This window comes from Pelecanus crispus, chromosome 11 (assembly GCF_030463565.1).
Source record: "Pelecanus crispus isolate bPelCri1 chromosome 11, bPelCri1.pri, whole genome shotgun sequence".
NCBI lineage: Eukaryota > Metazoa > Chordata > Aves > Pelecaniformes > Pelecanidae > Pelecanus > Pelecanus crispus.
In genome coordinates this window covers 14,200,656-14,224,190 of record NC_134653.1, presented here as the reverse complement: position 1 = coordinate 14,224,190, position 23,535 = coordinate 14,200,656, and the positions used below count along the sequence as shown (strand labels likewise).

The 23,535-nt window shown below is 44.5% G+C and overlaps 1 protein-coding gene across 5 annotated transcripts in view; it reads right to left on the bottom strand.

The window, feature by feature from the left end:
- The window catches only part of USP7 (ubiquitin specific peptidase 7), a 77,058-nt gene extending 59,531 nt beyond the window's left edge, over positions 1-17,527 (bottom strand). For all 5 annotated transcript variants that reach the window (XM_075718221.1, XM_075718220.1, XM_075718222.1 and 2 more), the window contains exon 1: positions 17,441-17,527. In XM_075718221.1, coding sequence (XP_075574336.1) covers positions 17,441-17,522 — 82 coding nt within the window. In that variant the 5' untranslated portion in view covers positions 17,523-17,527. The remainder of the gene's footprint in view (positions 1-17,440) is intronic.
- Between the last annotated feature and the right edge of the window lie 6,008 nt (positions 17,528-23,535).

Below are 23,535 nucleotides of genomic sequence, written 5' to 3'. Positions count from 1 at the left end.
GAAGGGTGGAAGGATGATGCTTTGGATGGAGTTGATTTTATATGCTGGGGCTCTTGCATATTTCAGCACTCTCATTGATGTCCTGTCACCACCCCAAATAACCACCCAAATTAGTTTTTCCCCTGAAAAGGGAGACAAAACAAGTTGGTCAAAATTATTCTCCTTTCTCTTTGGAAAGCCTGTCATCTCACATGTGGCAGCAGTTATAACTAGCATATTTTTAGGCAAAAAAGCATTCTGAAGAGGAAGTTGTACTTCACTGCTCACATGTTTGTTGTGTATTTACTTTTTTATTACATTTTATTTTTTGTTTTATGAGCCAAATCCTCAGACAGCATTTCAATAGCTTTCTGGTCAACTATTCTTAGAGCATAAAGGCAACAACACAGACTTGAAAATGTGTTTTAGAACAGCTGACTACTGCATGTCACCCAGTGAATTACATCTTTCTTATGCTCTGCAAAACACCCTAATTCCATAAATACACTCCCAATCTCAATATTCTTTCTGGCAAATCTTCCCAACTACTTCTATTTTTTGCTCCATTGCTAGCACCACTCATCTGAAGCAAATTTTGAGGACTTCCAAAAATTAATTACTGCCTTCCTTCTTTGCCTCTGGCTAGAAGCTGGTATAAACATCACCACTGAATTAAGCAGTATCTCAAATTCCTTATGCTATTGATGATGAATGGTTCTTCGTCTCAGGAAAACCATAAGTCTCTCAAGTTTTTTCCCCACCCTCTATTTTTCTCTCTAATAATATAGCATTTGTGGCCTGTGTCATCATCAGCCACTAAAAACACAGAAACCCTCACTACTCACACTTCTTTTGCTCTAGCTAGTCCATTTACATTTCCTGCTATAACTTTTATCCCACAAATGCTCTCAGTGTTTTGAGTATACCCCTGGAGCATGAAAAGCAGATTTTTTGCCAGTACTCCCCACTACTGGATCCTCATCTCATTTCCTCTCTTTTCCTGAACTACTTTTCCATTACTTTAAAACTGCTAACAGTTTTCCTTGGAGGGGGGTCAGCATGGGACAGCGCATGGCAGTGGATCACAGGGGGGAAGAGAGAAACAAATCCAAACACAGAGGTATGCCACAAACTGTCTAGTATGTAACTCCTGGCACTTCCTCAGGTCCAGACCTTTTTCACAAATAATAATAAAAAAAAATTCAATTAAGAATCTGTAAGGATGTTTCTGCTTTCAGAAGCAGAGAAGACACAATTTAAGAGATCTTGCTTAAGAAATAAAAGTACATTTAAAAAAAATATCTGCAACTAGTGTGCATTATTTGAAGGTTTCTCATCTACAAGTCACTATTTTTTTTAATACCTCAGACTGACAGAATTGAAGCAGAGAGCTCAAATTTAAATGTCATTACAGTCAGGTCTGACCCAAACCTGAAATGAGCTCCAGATGTTACCGGTCGAAGTCAGAATAAGACCAGGATTTAAGAATTACTAGAGACTGTAATACTGCAACTGTTATCCACACAGGAGTACCTTTCCCTTTCTGAAAGGGGAAACTTTCTTTCAGAAAAAAAGGAAGAGGCATGCCATACCACGCCTTTGCAATAAAGAATAAGAAGAATATAAAAAACAAAACCAAAGACAAAATAGACCGGGACTGAAAAGAGAATGGTTATTTTGCTGGAGTTTATCAGGGAGGAGAAGCTGCACTCTGGGATACAGCACTCAGACCAGCAAAAGAACAAAACCAACCCTTTGATACAATATTCAGTTATTTCACCTACAAAAAACAGGTGCCTACAAGTAAGTGGCAATATGTTGTGTGTATCAGGATGGTAACACAACACTGGCATACTTCTAACAGCTAAGCTACACAAAAGGAAATTTAGCCGTGCACATGTAACGGGAGAGTCTTTACCTGTTTAAGCTTGTTCACAAACCCCATCAGACACAATACATTGTCTAGATTTTTACCTAGCAGATACACTCCCCCCCCCCCAAATTAAATCTTTTGACCGTAAAAATGTTAAAATAAAGAAACAAACACACGCATGTTTTGATTTGCCCTAATTCATATGGCCAAATTCAGGTATTTTAATGTCCCTGTGGCTGTTTTACTATTGTTGCATTTTCAGCATGCTTTTTAAGATCAAAGAAACCCTGCAAGACCAAAAAGAGAGAGACACAGACAAGGGATAGGGTGAGTAGATGTCCATCTCACGTTGGCTTGGATGGTCTGGGTAAACAAGAGACTTCACTGAATATCCAGATGATAATCTGTGGGATGCTAGAGATCTCTGGGATTTTATTACAAAACTTCTACCAAGCTGTAGGATCTCCTCACACTCCCCTTCTCAAGGCAAGGCCCTGGGACTTAAACCCATGAGCTGCTGCTCTACGGCAGGAGAGAGAAAGCCCATCACAAGGACCAGACTGCACACACAGGGGAAATATCACACCCACAACTGTTGGGTTGCACAATCCAACACAAAAAAAGTGTTCTTTCATTGTACAAACCACTGCAAATGCCACCCTCTCCTTTGAAAATTAAAATATTTGCTTCAAAGTGTTGACACAGAATAAATGACCCCAGAACAAAGGGAAACACCTTTCAATATATCTTACAGGCACCTGGTTTTAGCTTTTACTATTGCTTCTGCCATCATACCTGCCTAACAGATGCAGTCTTCTCAGCCAAATTTGTTTTTAAAGTTTCTGTGGCGAGGGGAGTTATTTTCTTTTCATTATTTTCTGTAAATGCTATTAGCAACCAACTCCATGAATTTCACAAGCAAACAGAAAGGCTATAAATGTAAGAATTTCAATGCCAATGGTGCTTATTCCCTATCACTTAATGCAATCTAGCATTCTTGAAGTCCAAGCACACTTCAAATCCCTACAACCTTCCCTCTCAGGCACAGCAATTCTCAACTCACCCTGCTGAGCTGTACGTGGAACATCCACTTGAATGTTGAGCTCCAGCTGCTAGGGAGCAGGAAGGGTTATTCCAGACCCACCACTAAATGCACCCCCCCATCCATCTGCACACATGCAAACTACAACTCAAGACACTGGTGTCCAAAGCACTCTGGCAGAATTATGGCATCCCTCTACAGTTGAAGTTAAGAACCTACATTAAGTGACAAACTCCTGTTACGTGACAGCACTGCCTGTGCTGCATTAATTGCATGTTACAACTACTGTTCTAGGGATAGTTTTATACCTTATTTTCCCATTTAATTTTTTTAACATACAAGTATGAAATATTTTTTAGAGGAATGGCATTTTGAGCATAAAAAAGCCTGCTGGACACGCACAGTTTCCATGTGATTTCTGTTATTCATTTTAATAAGTATGAAAACAGGTAAAATACTGGATCAAACAAGATATAGCTTTCTCACTTTCTGTTCCACAAGTGAAGAATAAAATCAGAAACAACACTATTGGTATTATTTACAGTACTTAGTATTATTTTACTGATACTATTATTGTAATAGTCGATTTACATGAATACTTCATCTGGGATCAAAGAAAGGGCCCCTACACTTTAATTCATGCACTAGTGTACTTGGTTTCGCTGGATCTCAGACCAAGATTTATCTAGCAGCAATCCAAGTGCCAGCAATACAGTTTCTCAACACCCAACAATCAGAAGCCCCGCTTGCCCAGGTTCATAATCCTTGTGATGTTCTATCTTGAAGTGGAAACAGAAAAGGAAAACAATAGACAAATGCATGAGTTCTAGGTCATTAAGGATTTTCACGACTAGATTGCATTTTTTTAGTTTTGTTTAGAAATACAGAGAGGAGCAGTGGAAACCATGGCCTGTACATCATGTGCACAGAAGAGGCGTTATTGCCAGTGGTGCGTACTGCTATCTGCACTGGTGATTTTTAAATTTTTACAATAGTAACATGCATTTCAATACAGCTCCAACAACTTAACTCTAATCTTTATATTTTATTATCAGTGCTTGAAAAAACCACATCTGAAAGAACTGTTAGAGCTCTGTAGAAAGGGGAAGGTATTTCTCACCACTACAAGTGGCATAGCTACAGCAATTTGTATTTTCTCCTAAATCTTACAACACAGCAAGTGGTTAAATGATCTGGGTAGGCCATAAACCAAATTATTCAGGTATGTCCAGGTACTGAACTACCATTAAAATACCATCTTAAAATAGCTTTTGCTGCTGACGAATATCACAAGGACAGTCCAAAATCCAGGAGGCAGCCGCATACATTCAACCATGACACATGACTTACAGTTACAGATCTCAGTGAGTTAATTTACACGGGAGAGAAATATGGTAGGTTGAGGAAAGCGTTCCAGCTCCCAGAAAATTCATTCCCACTTTTATATAATCAACTATAGAGCTGTCTTTTGAACAGAAGCCGAACTTTTGAAGTTAACATATACCGCTAGAAATTCTGTGCTATCCACCTGAATGCTGGTGCCACTCCTTGCCTGGCAGGCATTTAACACACCATTTTCTCAGTGGCGGTAGAGGAAAAGGAGAAGATACCCCTCCAGCCTCTCCTCCGCTCACGTCCTAAGAGCATCTAGACAAGGCTGCAACCAAGAACAAGGCACTCTTCTCAGCTGCCCACTTCTCCAGGTGCTCTTCTGAACTGGACCAGTAGGCAGGGCAAAATTATTCTTTTGGAAGTAGCGACCTATTTTTGAAGCTTGTTCTCCCAAGGCATCCCTTCCTCTACCTTTGATGCACCCTCACCTAGAAAACACAGGGGCATAAAGTAGGCTTCTGCCATCCCCACAGCAAGTCACCCAGCTGGAAGATTGCTCCCAAGGAAAGAGTGCTGCCAGTAACAGGACAGTGGCCAGATTAACCAGCCTGGCACACTGCATGGCTACAGGGGTGCAATGCATCCCCACTGGAGAAGCAAGTTACCAAAATAACAACCCCTCCCCAAATTTCTGAGCATGATGTAGAAATCAAAAGTGCAACACTACCACCAAGAATGGGTTTATAACACCAAGAGTTTAACTTAGCTTTTCATAGTATGCAACCATCCATATTTAGAGTAGAAATGACCCATAAATTACTCAACAATTCCACTTAAAAGAATTACATCGGAAGACACAAATATCTCTTGATTTACAAAGTTGTATCCTGCCAAAATTTCAAATACTTTTACTGTACACCTATCCTTTGATTTAATAAAGCATGCATCCAAGGTGGTTAACATGTATTTCAAGGTATATTAAAAATGAGAGATCAAAAATTAACATTAGCCCAGTTAATCTCTGGCAATATTTTGCTCCAGCTACACTAACTAGACCCTGACTCGCATTAAGACAGTCAGTACTAAGACAGTTTTATATTCTTAAATCTAATCTGTGAACATGATGCTAATAGCGGTAGGTATACTTTAAGCTGAATTTAAAATGACCAAAATTTCATGCATCTTCTCCTGTAAACTTTCCAGATTAGGAAGCAGGTTAACTCTGAAATTTCTTTTAACAGACCTGCTAAAAACTTATATGATCCAACCACATTCCAGAAAACAGTAGCTCCTGTTTAAATTAGGACCATTACACTGGCCAGACAGCTTGGCTGATAGAACAGCTGCAGTAAGCACCAACTCCAGGTCTGAATGTGACCTGGAAATGTTTATCACTGTGCTGAAAATGTAAGAAGAAAAGCTAGTTTGGATAGGAGGTTCAAACCCCCACAAATACATTTAGATTATGGATTTAACTGTTTGAGATTTTAATAGGTACTTAAATCAGAAAATAGTAACCCACTTAGTATAGGTGAGAAAGCTGAAGATCTGTCAGATGTATCCTCAAGTTGGAAAATGCAAGAGACTATTTTTAGCTATAAAGAATACTTTTTTGGGGGGGGGGGGGGGGGGGCAGGGGGGAGGAAAGGAAGTAACAGAAGTGAAGACATTCAAAAGCAGACCTGCAATGGGAACAATTTCATCCCCAGAAATGGTTTGCATCCGAACAATGTTCAATTTTTATAATGGTACAACCATGTGTCTGTACTAAGAGCCCTGTAAGCTTGGATTTGATACTCACTCTCAGAACTTTGCTACAGCCCTGTCCCCTAATGCATTTCTTGGTGGAGGCAGGCCCAGGTATCAAATAAAGGGTCTCGGGAAAGTTTAAAAAAAAAAACTTATAGAAGTTATTAATGGCTTAAGAGTTTTCTCTCCCTCCTGCCTCCTCATTCAAGCTGACCCACTTGTTTGTGGGGCCAAACAATAAAGCAGACCAGTGAATTGAGCTAGGTTAAAAATAAACCCAAAATAAGGAAGTTATTTTAAATTCAGATCTCTTCATTCATCTCGTTTAGCATGTGCTCCCACACAATTGTGTCAGCGCAAGTGAGGAGGCAAAAGGGAGGCACAGAGGTCAAAAAAACTTGCCCTAGAAGATACCTCTTCCCTGTAGCAGTGTTAGAGTGAACTAGACACAAACTCTTCTCCTGGCTCCCGGTAGCATATAAAAGTCATCTGATATAGTGAAGTCTGTTGCCCAGATGAAAATCTAGGACCTCCCCTGCAGCTTGTGCTCAGTTCTGGGTTAGACTCCTCTTTCTTGCAGGCACTATTCTCAGCTGGACTGCTATACAGCACAGCCACCTGACACCATACCAGTCAAGAGACACTCCTTGGATGTGGGAGATGTTTGATGCCTCTGACTCCAGAGAGGTCTAACACGCACACCTGCTAACTGCAAGTGGGCTCCCACTATACTAATTTAAGCAAAAGCTAGGTAACAATAATAATATTCTTGAATAAAATGGGCCTCAAAGATGTGCTCTGTGTTGAATTCAGTGATACTAGTATAACCTTACTAGCAAAAGCATGTGTTTACACATTTGGACACATAAAGCATTAGGAAGGCTCCCATGGCTCATGTTCAGACCTTCACTATGCTGTACTTCAAGCAACCAAGTACTTTTCTTGGATTTGACTTCAGTTTTGCTCTTCAAAGGTGCCACAAAGCATCTAAATTTTGATTCATTTTCATTATTAGTTTGCAATATGGATTTATACAAATGCTTCTGGCGCATGCAGAATTTGTAAGACAACCAACAGACAAACGTACCGAAGAGGAACACTTGAGGCACAGTCTCTCACTGCATTAATGTGACACCTCTCAGTTCATTATATTGAAGGCTGCTGAAAGGTCTTAAAGAATTAGAATGTTTTCTTAATCCAGCAAGAGAGGCCACTGACCAATAAAGCTGAAGTGTTTTTATCCCAAGTTTAAAAGTCTGAAGACAGATGCTGCGGTTCCACACACACTTCTTCAGTGGCAATGCCAACTCGCCCAGTCCCCAGGTTCATTCACACCTCTACACCCTGCTCTTCACCAGAGCCAGCTCAGCTCTTGGTTCAGCTGCAGGGACTGGAGAACCCACTGGTTTCACTACGTATCTCCAGCAAAGCAGAAGGGACAGAACAAAGTCACAGCTGAACTGGGCTGCTTATGAACAGGCAACTGACACAAGTGAAAATGAGATCCATTTTTGTGCAGCTTTCTGATTATTTTTCCCCTTAATCTGTGCTATTATCAAGATCAAGAGAGCGTTTCCCCAGCAGAGCTCCACTGGTAAGCAAGGGAGCTGCACAGCTTTCCCTCCTTCAGAGGGAAACCCCAAGAATCCTTTCTAGTAAGGGCCTTATCCCTCCCACACCAACCCTCTCCTACTTTGGATGATACACCTCAGGGGACAGGTCGTAAGCCAAAGCATGAGCACAATCAACAAAACAGGTTGAAAAAATAAGACCAATCTGCTGAGAACAAGAAAATATCTTAAAATCAATATGGAACTGAAGCAATACATTTGAAGAAACAAACAATTATTATCCAATCCTGTGGTTCAACATTTAGAACAAACTACTTGAAAAAAATTATTTGTAAGTTTCGATTTCTGGCAGATTTTGGCTTGATTTTACTGCAGCTTATTTTTAATTCCTCAACTGTCATGACACTTTAAGAAGAAAAAAAAAAAAACACCTTATACTTATGGTTACTACCTTCATGGCACGACGGAAATATTGCAAAGCATTATACTAGTTTTTAAGGGGACTGTTTTTTTGGCGCACGGTTGAAGTCCAAGAAGTATCTGAAACAGTCAGACTGAAACAGAGGAGATAAAAACCACACAGGAAGAATAAGAGGGAAAGGAAAGCAGAAGAACATTGTGAAACACCACTACTGTAATCGTTACTAGCAAGGAGGGTTTTGCATGTGGCTTGTGACCCACTCTTTAATTCATATAATTTACAGACACGTTTGAGTTATTTCTGTGTTCAAATTTCTAATAGGATCTACTGTTCTCCAGAAATTAGGTTCAGCCCTCAATATTATTAAGCAACTAACACTTAATCAGGTGAAAAATTCTTTGGAAGAGGTCAGTTCCTTGCTACTCCCAATGAAGAAGGAAATCTAACTATCCTTAGCTTGACTTAATGAACAATAAAAGAGGGTTCACACAGCCTCTGCTTAAGCAGATTTCCTCTAAAAAAAAAGTACATCTAACATTGTCTTAGGACTTGAAGCCTGTAAACCCATGCAACAGCATCGGAGTGTCTAGTCAGCTCTAACATCTGTAACAGAAGCAAACCAACCATTTGTCTAAGTGGAATAGTTAAGATGTGCTGTGAAGGTAAACTTGTGCCTAAAAATTGCTACCTGATACGGTTACCAGAAATATTGTGGTGATACGTAACTGAGATGTATTTCACGACTACTGAGCAGCAACAGCAAAGAGTCAGCTACATCAGGAGAGCTGTCTGACTTTACAAGCAGGAAGGGAGAACGTTAAGTTCTTCCCCACCTCCACATGAAGTGATCTATGTTCTTGAAAAAAACAAAGATGATGCAGAAACAACCATGCCCCAGTACTAGGACTGCCAACTCCACCTTGACTGCCTGAAACAGAATGTGGTTTTAGATGGGGGAAAGGAAAAAAGAAAAAAAGGAAAAAAAGCAAACTGATCACTCCTCAAACACTTGTGAATATCTTCATTCTTTTCGAGTAATCAGAGACTATCAAGACAAAAAAAAATGCAACAGGTTACTGTCCAAAACTGTATAGTGCTAAGTAAGTGTAATTCAACACAGACACTCCTCTAGTCATATACGGGCTGGGGCAGCCTAGTAGGACCAGATCAGTAATGGTCCCTATCACAGCTGACGGATAAAATAGTGATGCAGGAAAATACAGATCCCAGATGCGGGGTGGCCAACCTTTCTGATCTTAAGATCTGCAAACCAGAATGTTCATATCACTACAAGCCACAATCCTCCGCTGCTGCCACCACCATGTCCAGTGCAGCAGGAGAACAGCAGAACATGTGCAAGTTTAAAACACCTACACAAAAGTCCTCATCCTCTACTGAGAGGTAAGGGCTAAACTGCACAGGTGAGCAACAAGAGGGGGTTGCAGTGCCCGTGCAGGGAGGCTTCCTCCTCAGCTGGGAGGTCAGATCTTCCCCCAGCCTGCAGAGCATCCCAAGCCACTGCTGGGTCCCAAGGGACCGCCGGCATGGGCACCCACACGCGAGATGCTCAAGAGCACAGACAGGCCACCACATGGCCTAGGCTTGAAAGGGCAGTCCACTATTTACCCAGTTCTTTCATGGCTCAGAAGCAAGTTTTACAGAAAAAAAATTCCTATCTAGCCACAGAACAACATGTTGATCTTACACTAGGAAGTCGGTTTCTTTTCTTAAAAAAATATAATTTCCCTTCTCTTTATATGTAGCAACTCATTTACCAAAACATTTACTACAGATTTAAAGTCTGTACATTTTTAATTCACGAATTAGCCATTTTATGAAACAAATTTACACCACTGGTCCCTGATCTATTTAACAGTAAGAAAGTTAACCCACTAAGATGGATTTGGAATTTAAAACCTTCGCCAAGTTTTAATAGGCATTTGCACCCTCATACTTTTATCAAAATCTCCATCAAAGTTCTGCTGAACAATATCAGTGATGTTAGAAAATAACTCTCCGAAACATATGGGAAGGAAAATCTCTCTGTAGAAACACATGACCATTCCGGTTTTTAAACATAGCTCAATAGAAATTCATCCAATTGTTGTATAACATCACATTTAGAGCCCTAAAACAAAATTTTCCTTAGATCTTTAACACACATGCACAGCTAGAGATGCCGTATTTAAGAACATCCTTACAGTTGCACCTTGTGAAATCACCAGATGATCAAGCTTAGCATTACAGTGAACACCAATGACACTCCTATAGATCCTTTCCTATTTACACTAGGAAAAGTGAAATTATGAAAAATTACCTTAAGAATTTTCCCAGATTTCTGCATTTAAAGCAAATTCTACTGGAGTGCATTCAATGCCTTAACATACAAAATATAAAGCTCCAAGTTCAGTTTTCCAGCACTTTTATGATGTTTCATACCAAATAGGTGTGACTTTTTAAAACAAACAAACAAACAAACAAAAAACTCATCACCTCTCCTAGACTGCAAAACACTGCAGTACTGCTAAAAAAAAAATTATCTTTTGAACTTTCTTCTTACATGACATTCCAGCTCACTATCCACATCATCTTCCTCTGGCTTGCAATATGCTTTGGAGTGCAAGTTGAAGTGCTGGTTTCGATGCAGAAAACCCCAAGATGTTCAGGACACCTGGAAAACTGTCTATCTCCACATACCAGCATACACACAAGAATAAGCTAAGGTACTACTGTTTTCTCTTCCCCAGTTTAAATAGGATGCTCCTGGCACATCTTCTGAGTGGCATCACTCTGGAGCTTGCTTTACCCCTGCAGTCAGGGAGAACTCCAGGTTTGCAGACACTGAATGTCCTGTTCTCCTAAGATGTTTGATGCTATAAAGCGTGATGGTTTAGATCTTCACTACTACATGGGTCAGGAATGACTTATTTCTGTAATGTTTAAAACAGCTGCCAAACAGCAATTAAAAACACAAACTGACATATACTACACTGATTACATCACAGAATTCTAGTTTTATCAAAATTTACCATTTAGTTTTAATGTCCATATTTTTAAGAGATTTTGCTTAACAAATATGCACATGCTGTACACTGAACAATCAAGCTGTGTTATTCTAGATGCATATTAAGTCCAATATAAAACAGTCTTCAAATGTGTTTGTATATTTGGAAGAGAATCCCAAAGATTCCTAGGCACTACGGTAAAAGACTAATACTGTCTTCCCCAAACTACAAATATTCAGTACATTTCAAAATCCGTGTACTAGTTTCCAGAAGCTTAATTATTTCTAGCTGGCAAAATCTCAGCCTTCTAGGGAACCTAGGCAAATACAAGTCAGAATAAAACATTATTTCCAAGCTGACCATTCTTCATTTTGCTGGCAAGTCATTCGGACTCCATTCAGTGTCTCTAAACCTACAGAGCTTGCTTCACCACAATCAGTAAGCGAAGCTGAAAAAAAAATGGTTTAGCAGAAATACCAAAATGTATTAAATCTAAGCCTGCAACAATATGCACAGATACATTATGCTACAGCCATTGCCACTGATTAGGTGCGCTTCTACTCTTTTTGCTAGTGTATCAAATTAAAACGTGAAAATCATTGGAGCAAAATAAATTAAGTGACCAATTAAAAAAAGTTTCAGAACACAACACTGCATATTTAATAACTTGACAAATAAGATAGCCAGTGTCTAGCCCCCATTCTACTTGCCAAGACACTTTATAATAACTGTTAATCCTGTTGCTGGTAATGTCAAACCAGCACATAGCACACTTTATATATACTAACATACATATGCATTTGAGGGGAAAAAGCACACTTGCTATGGATTACTAATGCCTTGTATTGCAAGCCACCCAGTATTTCACTCCTTCACACTCAACGTTTTACAGCCACAAGATACAAAGTTAAATCAAAGCAACTGATCTGAGACACCTCAAAGCACAAACTAAAGCAAACAATGCCTTATTTTAAATTTATTATCACTTAAGAAAAATTGGATACTTCACAAGCTCTAAACCAGTTCATTTTCACCCTTACCCCAAATATCGAATGATGTCATGCAAGATGTACTGGCTAAACTGGTTTAACTGCTACAGGCTGGATGCACTGTTTAGATTTTCTTGTGATAAATTATTCTGCAGCAATGAAACCAATTCAGTTAGTCTCAAACAACTATCTCCATCTGCTTTTTTAAAGTTTGGGCTTATATTAGTTTTACACACACAGCTTGCTACCTTACTTAGTCTAGCTACCTAGTAATGACATGGACCAGATTTTACTTCTCTTTTGAATTCAGTCAATAGCATGGAACAACTGGAGTGCAGTAAGGAACTCTGATATACATAGTTCATCTGAATAGCGTGCTATTGACGCTTTCCTCTGAATTTTACACACATTTACCACTATTCCACTATTTCCACTTCTCCTCCACAGAAAGGTTACTAAATCTGATGACTTATTGAGCACCCAGTTCATGAAGAATGCACAGAAGAAACTCTAGACATAGTTAGTACTCTTCAAAAGTCACTGATGCCGCTTTCTCAGTTGGCATGAAGCAGCTATCTGAGAACGATACAATGCACACCTTTTCCCAACGCCAAGCATGCTGTTGTTCCCAGAGGTACTAAACATTATCGTTACTGGGAACAGGAGGCCAGGCCTGGTTCTTTGCTCTAGGTATAACCTCAGAATTAACTTAATTTTGCTTGTCGTCTGCTGCATCAGCGCTTTTATCTCCCCTCACTTGAGCATCATCTATTTCATGGAAAAATGTCAAGGCCGGAGAGAGGAAGGGGCAGGAAGAACATACAAACAAGCAGAAAGCCATGCTTGTATGATGAATTTAGTCTGCGTATTCTCCTCTCAAACGTACAGCCTCACTTTATCACCACTTGGCTAGAAGCAATATAGAAGACAGCAAAGGAGCTCAGGGAAAAAGAGGCATACAGGCCTCCAGGAGAAAGGCATGGAAGCAGGCAAGAAAAAGAAACAAACACCGCGTTATGTATGCAAACGATATTAAATTGCCAGGAATTGAGAATGCTAATGAGGACAAAATATGGGAGGGAAGTAAGCCTTCAGAAGACAGGCAAAAAAAAAAAAGTTACATACTTGAGACCAGTATCGCACAGTGGGTCAGAAATCTAGTAAATTCTGTCAGCAGTGAGCAAAACAGGAATGAACAGCAAGCAACAAACTTTCAGTTGCATGGAAACCGCAGGAAAGTGCAATTTTAAACTTTTCACATAGATACACACACACAGACATGTAAATATTTTTTCTGTGTTCTTTGTAAATATCTTGCATCATTTCACCTGGAATTCAAATCTCAACTTTAAATTGCCCTAACTAGGGGAAAAACTTAAAAGATGGCATCACCTGAGGGGCTGCAGGGCTGACACAAGGAGAATACAAGTGTGCAACCTGAACTACCAGTCACTGCATGTTCACGGACTGTGACACTGTCTTGCTAAGCTCACGCGGGCTACTTCGGAAAAGAAACATCCATAATGCGAAACACATACGTACATAACTACAGGCAGAGGCTGAACCTACAAAAAAAGCATATTCAAACTATACACAAGGGAAACTTACAGTTATTAAGCTGCAAATGAGACTTTCCATGAAAGAACTTTATGAAATATGTAACTGTAGATTTGTAGTAAGCCAAGTTCTTTGAAGTTCAGACACATTTGTGAAAAGACGTTACAGAGGAAGCGTATATAAAGTATCAGGACTTGGATTCAATTACACTTTCTAGAGCAACTCACTAGCAACTAAACAGCTGTAATTCTCTGCATGATAAAGCAACCTACATACCCTACTTCCAGTACAGGAAAACTATTATTTATTTTTTCTACTAAATTTATTTAGCATACAAATAAACTCTTCAGAATTTCTACAGGATAATTTACTAATCACCACGCCAAGCTGTTAATTTATCTAAAACTCGGGCACCAACGGCTCATCTGCACCCTCCCACTGTTTTGGCCCAAAGGCAGCCACGGCAACCAGAATCACACGCTTTTATGCAGCAATGGATAAAGAGTGCACACAAAATCCATGACTAGTGACAGGCTTTGGCCAGATATCTGCCAGCATCCATGCCACATCAAGCAGCCCTTCTTGTTCCCTACCGCCCCAATGCCAAACCTTTATCACATTCATACAACACTAAATGGGACTTCAGGGTGAACCAAATTAAAAACCTAAACTACATTTTAAAACCCAACTTTTTGTTTTTAATTTTGAGCACACCATAGTCACAGGGAGGTGCATTAGCCCAACCGCTGGTGTGGCACACAAGATGAAAACAAGCGGCAGCAAATGCTGTTTGTCCAACTGTACCGTCAGCTAGGGAAGCGGCGGCCTTCAGCCAAAGCGATGCAACCTCTTCTGACAGTTCTCATAAAGTTTCTCTGTCCACGTATCACTATTGCCAAGCCTCAGTAAGGCTAAAGCTGATTACAAACAACATCCACAGGTAACAGAAGACTAAGTATACAAAGAGGTGATTTGTAACACCACAGCATTCTAGCTAAGTACTGCAAGTAGGTGAGCCTGCATCACACCTGGTCCCACTGAGCAGGTACCTGTCCCTTATCAAGGCTGTCAGTCCTTCTTTCCTTCATAATGAAGAGATTAATTTTTTGTTCTAAAGGGAACGTCTTCCTCCCTCCTGAAGTCCAACAGCCCTATCTAGCACTACTTTCATTTACACAGAGTATCCATAAGGCCATCAAGGAAGAGTAAATTAGTCACAAGGGAAAGGGAAGGGACAAAAACAGGGACATGAGAGCAGACGCTCAAAATACCATACCTGATTTAATCTTAAAGATTTAATTCCACACCTCTATTACTACATCTGAAATGGTTATTTCACTCATCAAAAATTGTTCATCTAGTAGAGCTGTACACGGAATAAGTGAACATTCACATAATTCAAAATCAAGATGTGCAATTTTCCACTGCACATTCTTCACATACCTCCTAAATCTAACGTGATCACTCACTGAAGAATGGCATCCAACACTGTTCTGTGCACGTTAAAATTAAGCTAACTACATATTATTAAGTATTTTCCTCACTGCTTGAAAGCATCTCTCTCAAGAAAGCGCAAACACCCATACATTAAGATGATGAACACTGTTTTACACACTAAATGGATATATACCCGTGACGTCAACTTTTAATAAAGTTAGCAATAATCTCATCTCTGCAATCTTGTAGACTTAACGCATTTCAAGAAAAATCAAGTATTGCAAAAAACACCTCCAAAGGCTAAACTTTTTTGGTTTTGTTTTTGCATGAATGGACAGTTCTGTAAACTCTCAAAAATTAGCAAGTTTGTAATATCACCTGGAATAAGCTGTGTGCAGCCTAATAGATCTCAAATAGCTTTCTGAGATAACGCTGTATTCTCAGTGTCTCTATGTTGATACACGCAGAGACTCTTTCCTCACCCCTCCAATGGAGGTGGCCACTGGCGTAAGGTTTCCACAACCATCAAAGGGACTTCCACATGTATTTTGGACTCCTGTATTCCTACTGACAGAGGGGATGCAATCCAGAGAAGTTCAGGACACCCCTAAACAGCATAAAAATGTTCAGCATTTCACAGTGTGCCCAGCATGGTAGAGCATCAAGCTCATAAAAATCAAAATTAAAACATTAGTCAATATTCTAAAGGACTTGAAAAGGATATTGAGAAAAAGCAGATTGCTAAAGCCTATCAAACAATCTGCTGGAAAATACAACCGACAAGATGTTAATATTTGTATGCACACAAACAAATACGAGGTATATTTTAAATCACCTCCTTTTATGTATTTGTCACGCAGTATATAAACACCAGTTTGGAGATTTTTTTCTAAAACAAACCCAAAACCTGTCCCTCCGATAGCAGATAAGATTTAGCTATTATTTTTATGAAACAGAGATTTATGTTTAGGAAAGCAAAGCTTTATGTAATGACCTTCTCATCTTGAAATGTAACCTCACAGTCACTGTGACAAACTTCCACTAAAACACCTTTGCTCCTCCTGATTTCAATGGCTCTTATTTAGCAGAAAGGTACATTTGCTAAGTCGATCGCCACGTTTCCAAGCAAAATATCTTGTGCTGGTGAATATTTATGTCACTGTTGATTAAAATGCTTGTAATAGAATCGGCATCTTCACAGCCAGGCATTCTAAGCGATATTTAGGTAGTTGGTGTTTTTGACCTCCAAGTCAAATACCATCGGCACGAGCAGCACACTGTGGCTGCCCTTCCTTAGGGAACAAAATCCCGCCGTACATTTGCCCAAAATAATTTTTACATCGTTGATTCAGACGGGAGGTGTTGTTCAAAGGAGGGAGGGTGCGTAAAAATAACAACACAACGCAAAAAAAAAAAAAAAAAAAAAATGCTAAAGGCACCAGCGGAGACTACACCGGACGGGAGTAAGGAACAAGCCCGAAAATGTAGTGCCTCCTTTATGAAACCCGCGCAACTGCATGACGGTGCAGGATCCGGGCCGAGGGCTGTGCAGGCGCTACACATGGTCAGCGCAGCCCGCCGACCCCGCGCTAGGCCCGGCCGGCAGCGGTTTCTGTAAATAACCCTCAGAGAAGGGTTAATTAAAAATGGCGAGCAGCGTGGCTGCCTGCATACAATGAGCGGCCGGGCCGAGCCGCCGCGCCGCCCCGCACGGCCCCGGGCAGGGCAGGGCTGAAGCCCACCGCCCACCCCGCCGGCGGGAGCGGGGGATGCCGGCGGCGGGCCGGGCCCCGCCGCCCACCGCCCGGCAGCCCCGGGGGCCCGGCAGCCCCCGCGACAGCCGCGTCCCCTTCCCCCGCGGAAGGCAAAACCCTGCCCCGAAATCACAACTACTTTGAGACGGACCCCCGCGTCCCCCGCCCCAGGCCGGACGGGCCCCGCTCGGGGCGCGGCTGCGCGCCCCCGCCGCCCCCCCGGCTCACCTCCCGGCGGGAGGCTCCCGGTCCCCGCCAGGCCGGAGGTCCGGGCTCACGGCCGCACGCCTCGCCCCGGGGGAGCGGGTCCCCTTTTGTAGCAGCCCTTCCCCCGCGCCCTCCCCCTCCCGCGATGCAAATTCCTGCAGAGCCCCCCCCCGCCCCCCCCACGGCCGCCTCCCCCGGCCCCGCACCGCTCCTCACCGCCGCAACTTTCCCCGGCGTCCCCCCGGCTCCCGCCGAAGCGCCGCCGGGCAGAGCTCCCCGCGCCCCGGGAGGGGGGCCCCGGGCCGCCGGGGCTGGCCGCGGCCGGGCACGGGACGCGAGCTGCGGCCGCCCCTGCTCGCCGGGGAGGAGAGGGCCGGGCGCCTGCTCACCGCCGAGGGGGGACGGGAGCTCCCCGAGGGGGACGCGGCGCCGGGGGAGCCCCGGGGGCCGGCGGCGAGACGGGGGCGGCGGGGGGGAACTCCTCAGAGTTGAGGGCGCGGGGCCCTGCCCGGCCCCGGCTTTACCTTCCATCTCCATGTCCTCGGGCTCGCTCAGCTGCTGCTCCCCGGGCTTCTGGTGCTGCTGCTGCTGCTGATGGTGGTTCATGTCGGGCTGGGGCTGGGGCTCGGGCTCGGCGGCGGCCTGGGCCTTTCCCGCTGGGGGCTGCAGGCCTGTGTCGGGAGGGGAAGGGGCGGAGGAGCGGCGGGGCCTGGGCAGCGGCCGGGACTGGGCACCCGCCTCGGGGGGCTGCGGCTGGGCTCCGGCGGGCAGGGAGCGGGCAGCCGGCGGAGGCAGCGAGACGCGCACGTATTTGCTCGCTATTCGCCCAATCTCGGCGGCGGCACCCGGTCGGGGGAAAGGGGTGGGGAGGAGGGACCGGCCGGGGGTGGCGGCTTCCCCGGGGGCCGGAGGGGAGGGGACCGGGAGGAGGGGAGGGGGGAACGGGAGACCAGGAGTCAGGGCCCGGCGGCGGCGGCGCCCGGCGCTTCCCCCTCCCCCGGCGAGGTGTCCCCGGCGCTGCGAAGTCGGGGAGGCGCCGCGGGGCCCCTCCTCTGCCCTCCCGCCCCCCCCAGCGCCCCGGCACAGCCGCTGGCCAACGTCCGGCTCGCTGCTCCCGGCCCGCGGGCCGCCCCCGTTGCCTGTGCCCCGGCGCGCTGGTGCCGCTCCGCCGCCGCCAGCGCTCTCTGTCTCAAAATGGCGGCTGCGGTAAACGCCGTGAAATGTCACATCCGCATGAGGGGCAGCCCAGCGAGCCGGGGAGGGGGAGGCAGCGCCGCGGCCGCCCCGGGAACAGCAGCCGCCGCCGCCGCCACAGGAGGCCGGAGGGGCGGGGCCGGGGGGCCGGGCCCGGGCGTCGGCGCCGGCGCGGCCTCCCCGCAGGCCGCCGCCACCTGCGCGCAGCTCGGGCGGCGCCGCGGCCGAGGGTCCCCGCGCGGGCGCTGCTGCCCGCCGGCCGGAGTGCCGGCCCCTTCCCGGCCGCTCCGGCGGAGGCCGAGGCCCGCTGCCGGCCTGGCGCGGAGGCTCCGGCTCCGGCTCCACCTGACGGAGGCCCGGGGCCGCGCCCTGCGCTCGCCTTGCGGGAGCCCGGGCCCGCCCGCGCCTCCGCGGGGCGCGCCTCGCCGCGCAGCCCGGCGCTGCCCGGGGCCGCCCGCCGCCCTTCCGCCCGCCGGCCCCGGCACCTCAGGCCCCGCGGAGAAGCGGGGGGCCCGCTGGGCTCAGTCTGGGCCCCGGGGGCTTCCATGGCCACTGCGGGCACGTTTCACCCCTTGTGCCCAGGCCCGCGTGTGCGTGGCCGGGTGCGGGGCTCACGGCGGGCTCGGGGCCTGGCAAGCATTTCCCAGCGGGTGCTCCGGCCTTGGAGCCGGGCACGGCCGGGCGGGGGGCACTGGCGCTGGCCGCCTCCGAGGTGGGCCCTGCTCGGGCCTCGCCTCATCCCCTGACAGGGCACCCCGCTGCCCCCCGTCCCTGGGCTGCCGGACTGGCAGGGCACGGGCGGGCGGGCGGGTGAAGGACGTATTTGTACGACGTGTGGAAAGAGGAATGAGAGAAATCTGCTGTAAACAAGACTCTTCCTCGCCTGGGTGCCACTGTTGTTCATGAGCGTTCTGTGGAGGACATAGTCCCTCCCAGGGAAGAGACCTGTTTTCCTCTGACGGAAAGAGAAGGCCGGGGTGCAGATGAATAACGCCTGGCCAGTCCAGTCTGGGGTTAGAGCAACGAAGGAAGCAGCTTCGCTTAGGGATGAAAGCGTGGTTGCAAGGCTGTGGGGAGTTGCATTAAACATGCCAGTACTTGGGATAGTCTCTGAAGGGAAGGGCTCAGGACATGCAAAATTGGGCCTCCTGAAGGGACTGAAGATGCACCTGAGCAGACAGTGCTGGTCTGACTGCAAGTGGATAAGAGTACTGGAAGTTTATTTATTTTTCTAGTTTATGAAATGAGCAAATCAAAACTGAGCTGGGGGACAAGCCCAGCCTGTCTGGGCTCCAGCTGGCCCCTTCTCAAGAACACCAGAGTCTGCAGGGGTGAGCAGGAGAGGAAAATCATTTCCAAGTCTGAAGCACTGCCTTAAGTAGTAAAACTCCAGGGCTAGAAAGAGGAAAAATAAGGGAAGTTGAGGATATTAGTGGGTTGATCAGGTTTTAAAAACAGTCAATTTGATAGTTTGCCTTCCAAAAAGTACATTCTGACTTTCCCTGTTCCTCTCAATTCTCAACAGCTGTTTAAAGAAAAATTTTTTACAAACCTGGAAAAGGTTTGTTGCTATTGACCCAGGCAAAAACATGACAAATCTGCTAAACCTGGGTTTATAATACCTCAGCAAAAGAGGGGGATTAGGACAGAGATTGATGCACATATCTTTAGTTTCTTAATGTCCTAAACATTGAATTCCCCACCGCCAGTCTTTCCCTATAATTACCTCCCAGAACAATTGCTCTTTCCTAATGACTTCCATTCCGACCTCCTAAATCATACACAGATTTAAACTCATCCCTCCATCCTCCCTCCACAAGTGATCCCCGATGCAGGACGAACCAGTATGTCACAACAAGAAGGTGGCTACGGGTTATTACCTGGTTCTTCAGCCACAGACGCTGGTTTGTGGGCAAGGATCAACTGAGGAAAACAATTTCACTACTGTAAACAACTAGTCCCTAAAGTTAACCATAAGCTGATGTTATCATAAGCGTGAAAACATTCTTTTATAGACAAAAAATTCTCTGAGCTTCACTTCATTTTAAGGTAGCTAATTTTCCAAAATTGTTGTTTTCTCCTACTGTTTTAGAGGAGCAGAAGTCATGCAAAATACATCTGTACAAATCCTTTTCTGTGGAAAGGGCAGTATGGAAGAGAGAGGCAGGAATTTTCCCGTCGGTAACTGGACGCAGGAACAATGTATCACTGGTTTGTGAAGTCAGCATGTCGCAATCAAGCACCCCCCTTTCTGTATATTCCTAATTTAAGTGAACTTTATCTTTTCAGAGTCCAGCTACAACATGAAGTACTTGATAATGTTTTGAAAAAACATGTGAAAATGTGTCATTTATAATGTGTGACAATAGTTGTGAGTAAAAAAAAATACTGAAAATTGATTGAGGTACTTACATTTAAGAGGGAATAAATTTTAAGTACGTGTATATAATAATCTCAGATGCATTTCTGAAATAATTAAATAGTTGGCATTTTGTAACATCAGCCAGTGATTGTAGCACCGTGATTTGATTGTTTCTAGACAGGAAATAGGAATCTTATTAACTTCCAAGCCTAAGGTGAAGTCCAGATCTCAACTTATGCTAACATTTTATCCCAACTACATGAAGAATACTTCTGCTGAATATTTCTGGCCCATTGCCACTCCTGCCTGAAACTTCCCGCTGTTCACCTTGCTCTGGTGCAAGACACAAAAGCTCTGTCCTTTGAAGGAAAGGACGGTCACCTTTTGTGTAACCGCCTGGCCATGTCATTGCTGCTGGCATTTCACCCAGCCTCTAATCCAGCACTGATATCCAATAATTTATTTATCCAGCTGTTCCATAAATGCCTTCTATTTTCTTAATAAATCCATTTCTGCACTGCACATCCCATCCTCGAGAGCCACATCCCTCTGCAAAGTGATTCCTGTTGACTGTAGTTCTGATGGCAAATTCCTTGTGCAGAAGAGTTGGGCAAACTCCTGACAAGGCTTACTGATATTTAAAAAAAATAAAGATCACGAGCGGGGACATGATGAATACAGTCTATGTATCCATTACTATCGCTTTTATTCTTGTCCTTCCTCTTCCACTCCTTCCTTTCATTTCCTACACCCACTTACTGAATCTTGTCTAAATTTAGGCCTCTATCCTGTCAACTAATCCAGTCCCTCTTGGCCCTTGTGCCCACACAAAGCACGAGGGAATCTGGTGAAGCTGCACCTGAGCAAAGGATTTCATCCTCCAGCCCGCAGTCGTAGATTAGTAGGCAAAGGAGATCCCTTACTGTGTGCCCTTGGGGTCAATAGGGCTGTCCACCCGCTGCAGCCTCCCGACATTCTCTCCACGTTAGTCATCGTAACGAGAGATGAAGTTAAAGAGGTGCTATCATCTTTAAAATGCCGTTGAAGAAATGGGCTTCGTTTTGTGAGGCTGATCTGCTCCCAAGCCTCCCTGAAATTTAAAAATAAATCCAACTCAGGCTGTTTATTTTTAAAACACTCACAAGCCAGTGTTCATCTGCCTGTGTGCCAGGCTGAGCCTTTAGGAACCAGAGTGAGCCCCGTGTCTCCGCTGCGTTTCTGCCCTCCGGGTGAGAGATCCTGACCGTGGCGGAGCCGGGGAGGCTCATCCTGTCTTGCCACTACCCTGCTGCTCCCAGAGGCCACTGCACTGGGATACCCCCCATGTTCAGCAGGGCCTGATGGCCACCCCAGCGAAAACTGTAGGAGGGAAGCACAGAAAACTGGGCTGAAGGAAAGGAGGCAGATGCTTAGTCCATCCTCTGCCCCATGGCAGAATCAGCTAGATGAGGAGTGTTCTGTCAGTCTGCTTATTTCCTCGCTGCTCCTCAGCTGCTTCAGGAAATCTTGCTTCCCGCTTGGCTCCATTTGCTGCCCTGGCTTCAGCACAGATGTCCTCTCTTGGCCAGTCTCTACACTCACTTCCAGCACCACTTATGGTGCTCCACAATGCGTGCAGGTGGCCGTGTCTATAATTAAGATAATTTATAGCCATGTAATGACAGAAGGGCAATTACACTGGCACACACCCTTAATATAGATGCACGAAACCAGCAAAACTGGGGTTGCGACTTGTGCAGCTTACTCTATATTTCTAGATGAATACATATTAATGCAAACGTGCCTCTGTGCCAGCACCATGCTTCCTCAAGATGTTGAGTTTGCGCTTGTGGAACCATACCCACAGTTATACCAGGCTGCCTTCCCCACTCAGGCAGCCTCTTCTGGTCTCTCACAGTTTTGCTTCTTCATTCCATATCCATGATCAGAGATGCTTGGTCCTACAGTGATCAGAGGGAGTTAAAATATTGTTGCCAGAAGCCCTCTGTTCCCTCGTTCATGGTCTTTCTGATGCTTGGTCACATCACTAGTTCTGCCTGGCTTGCTTTGTACCTAGAGAGTGAAAGGTGGATCACAGGAGACCTTATTTAGGGAGCCAAAAAATCAAATCCAATGTCCTGGGTGCTCTAGATTAATGCAATTGCAAATCACAGACCTTCCAGTTGAACCAGGCGATCAGCTGCTCTTGTGAACAGCTTCAAGCTCAGTGTGGGGAAGAAAATAATCACAAGCCTCCTGCAGCACGAGGCAGAAAGACAACAGGCAAAAGGCAGAAAATGTTGTTAAAGGCACAAAATTAGACAGAAAAAAATAGATTATTTGTTTGGCTGCAATGTATGCATTTAGCTATAACAACTTGTTGCACAAGTAGTGGGATGGATGGAGTTTCATGTTCTATAAATGTATTTTCCACATTTTCTAACCCTCAAAATCCTGCAATATCCCCGAACTTTCATGGCTTTTCTTTCCACAAAGTGACAAATAGCTCCAAATAACCTCAGTCTTTCTCTGAGCAGGGGCTGGATCCAATGACCTCTGAAAATCCCTCCCAACTGAAACAATTCTGTGGTTCTTTAATTAGCCAGCAATTTCTACAAAGTTTGCAGGTTTTAATTAGTTCAGTCTTCTGCTCCTTTACCATTTTTTGTTGAGAGTGACAGACAGGCAGACAGTGCAATAACCTAAGCTCTGTTTCCTCAGGAAACCAGGGTAAAACACGTAATTATAAAATTTTCAGGGATGTTTCCAATTCAGAGATCTTTGGTTTGATGATTTCTCTTTAATCGAACAAACATTATCTTTTAAGGAGAGATATAAATCGATATTCCTTAATAATAAAAGGTTGTAAAACCATTACAACTGAATGCATCCCATAGTTCAAAGCTTTACATGATTTAAAGTATATTTTTGAGAAGTTTTCCAAAGCCACATCTTTCATATGATTTTTCACATGACTTTCACAGAGTCAAGACATCTAATTTCATAGCTATTAAAAAAAAAAAAGAATCGATGAAATTTAATTTTCACAATAAAACCAAGCCTGTTTTGCTAAAAAGTTGTATG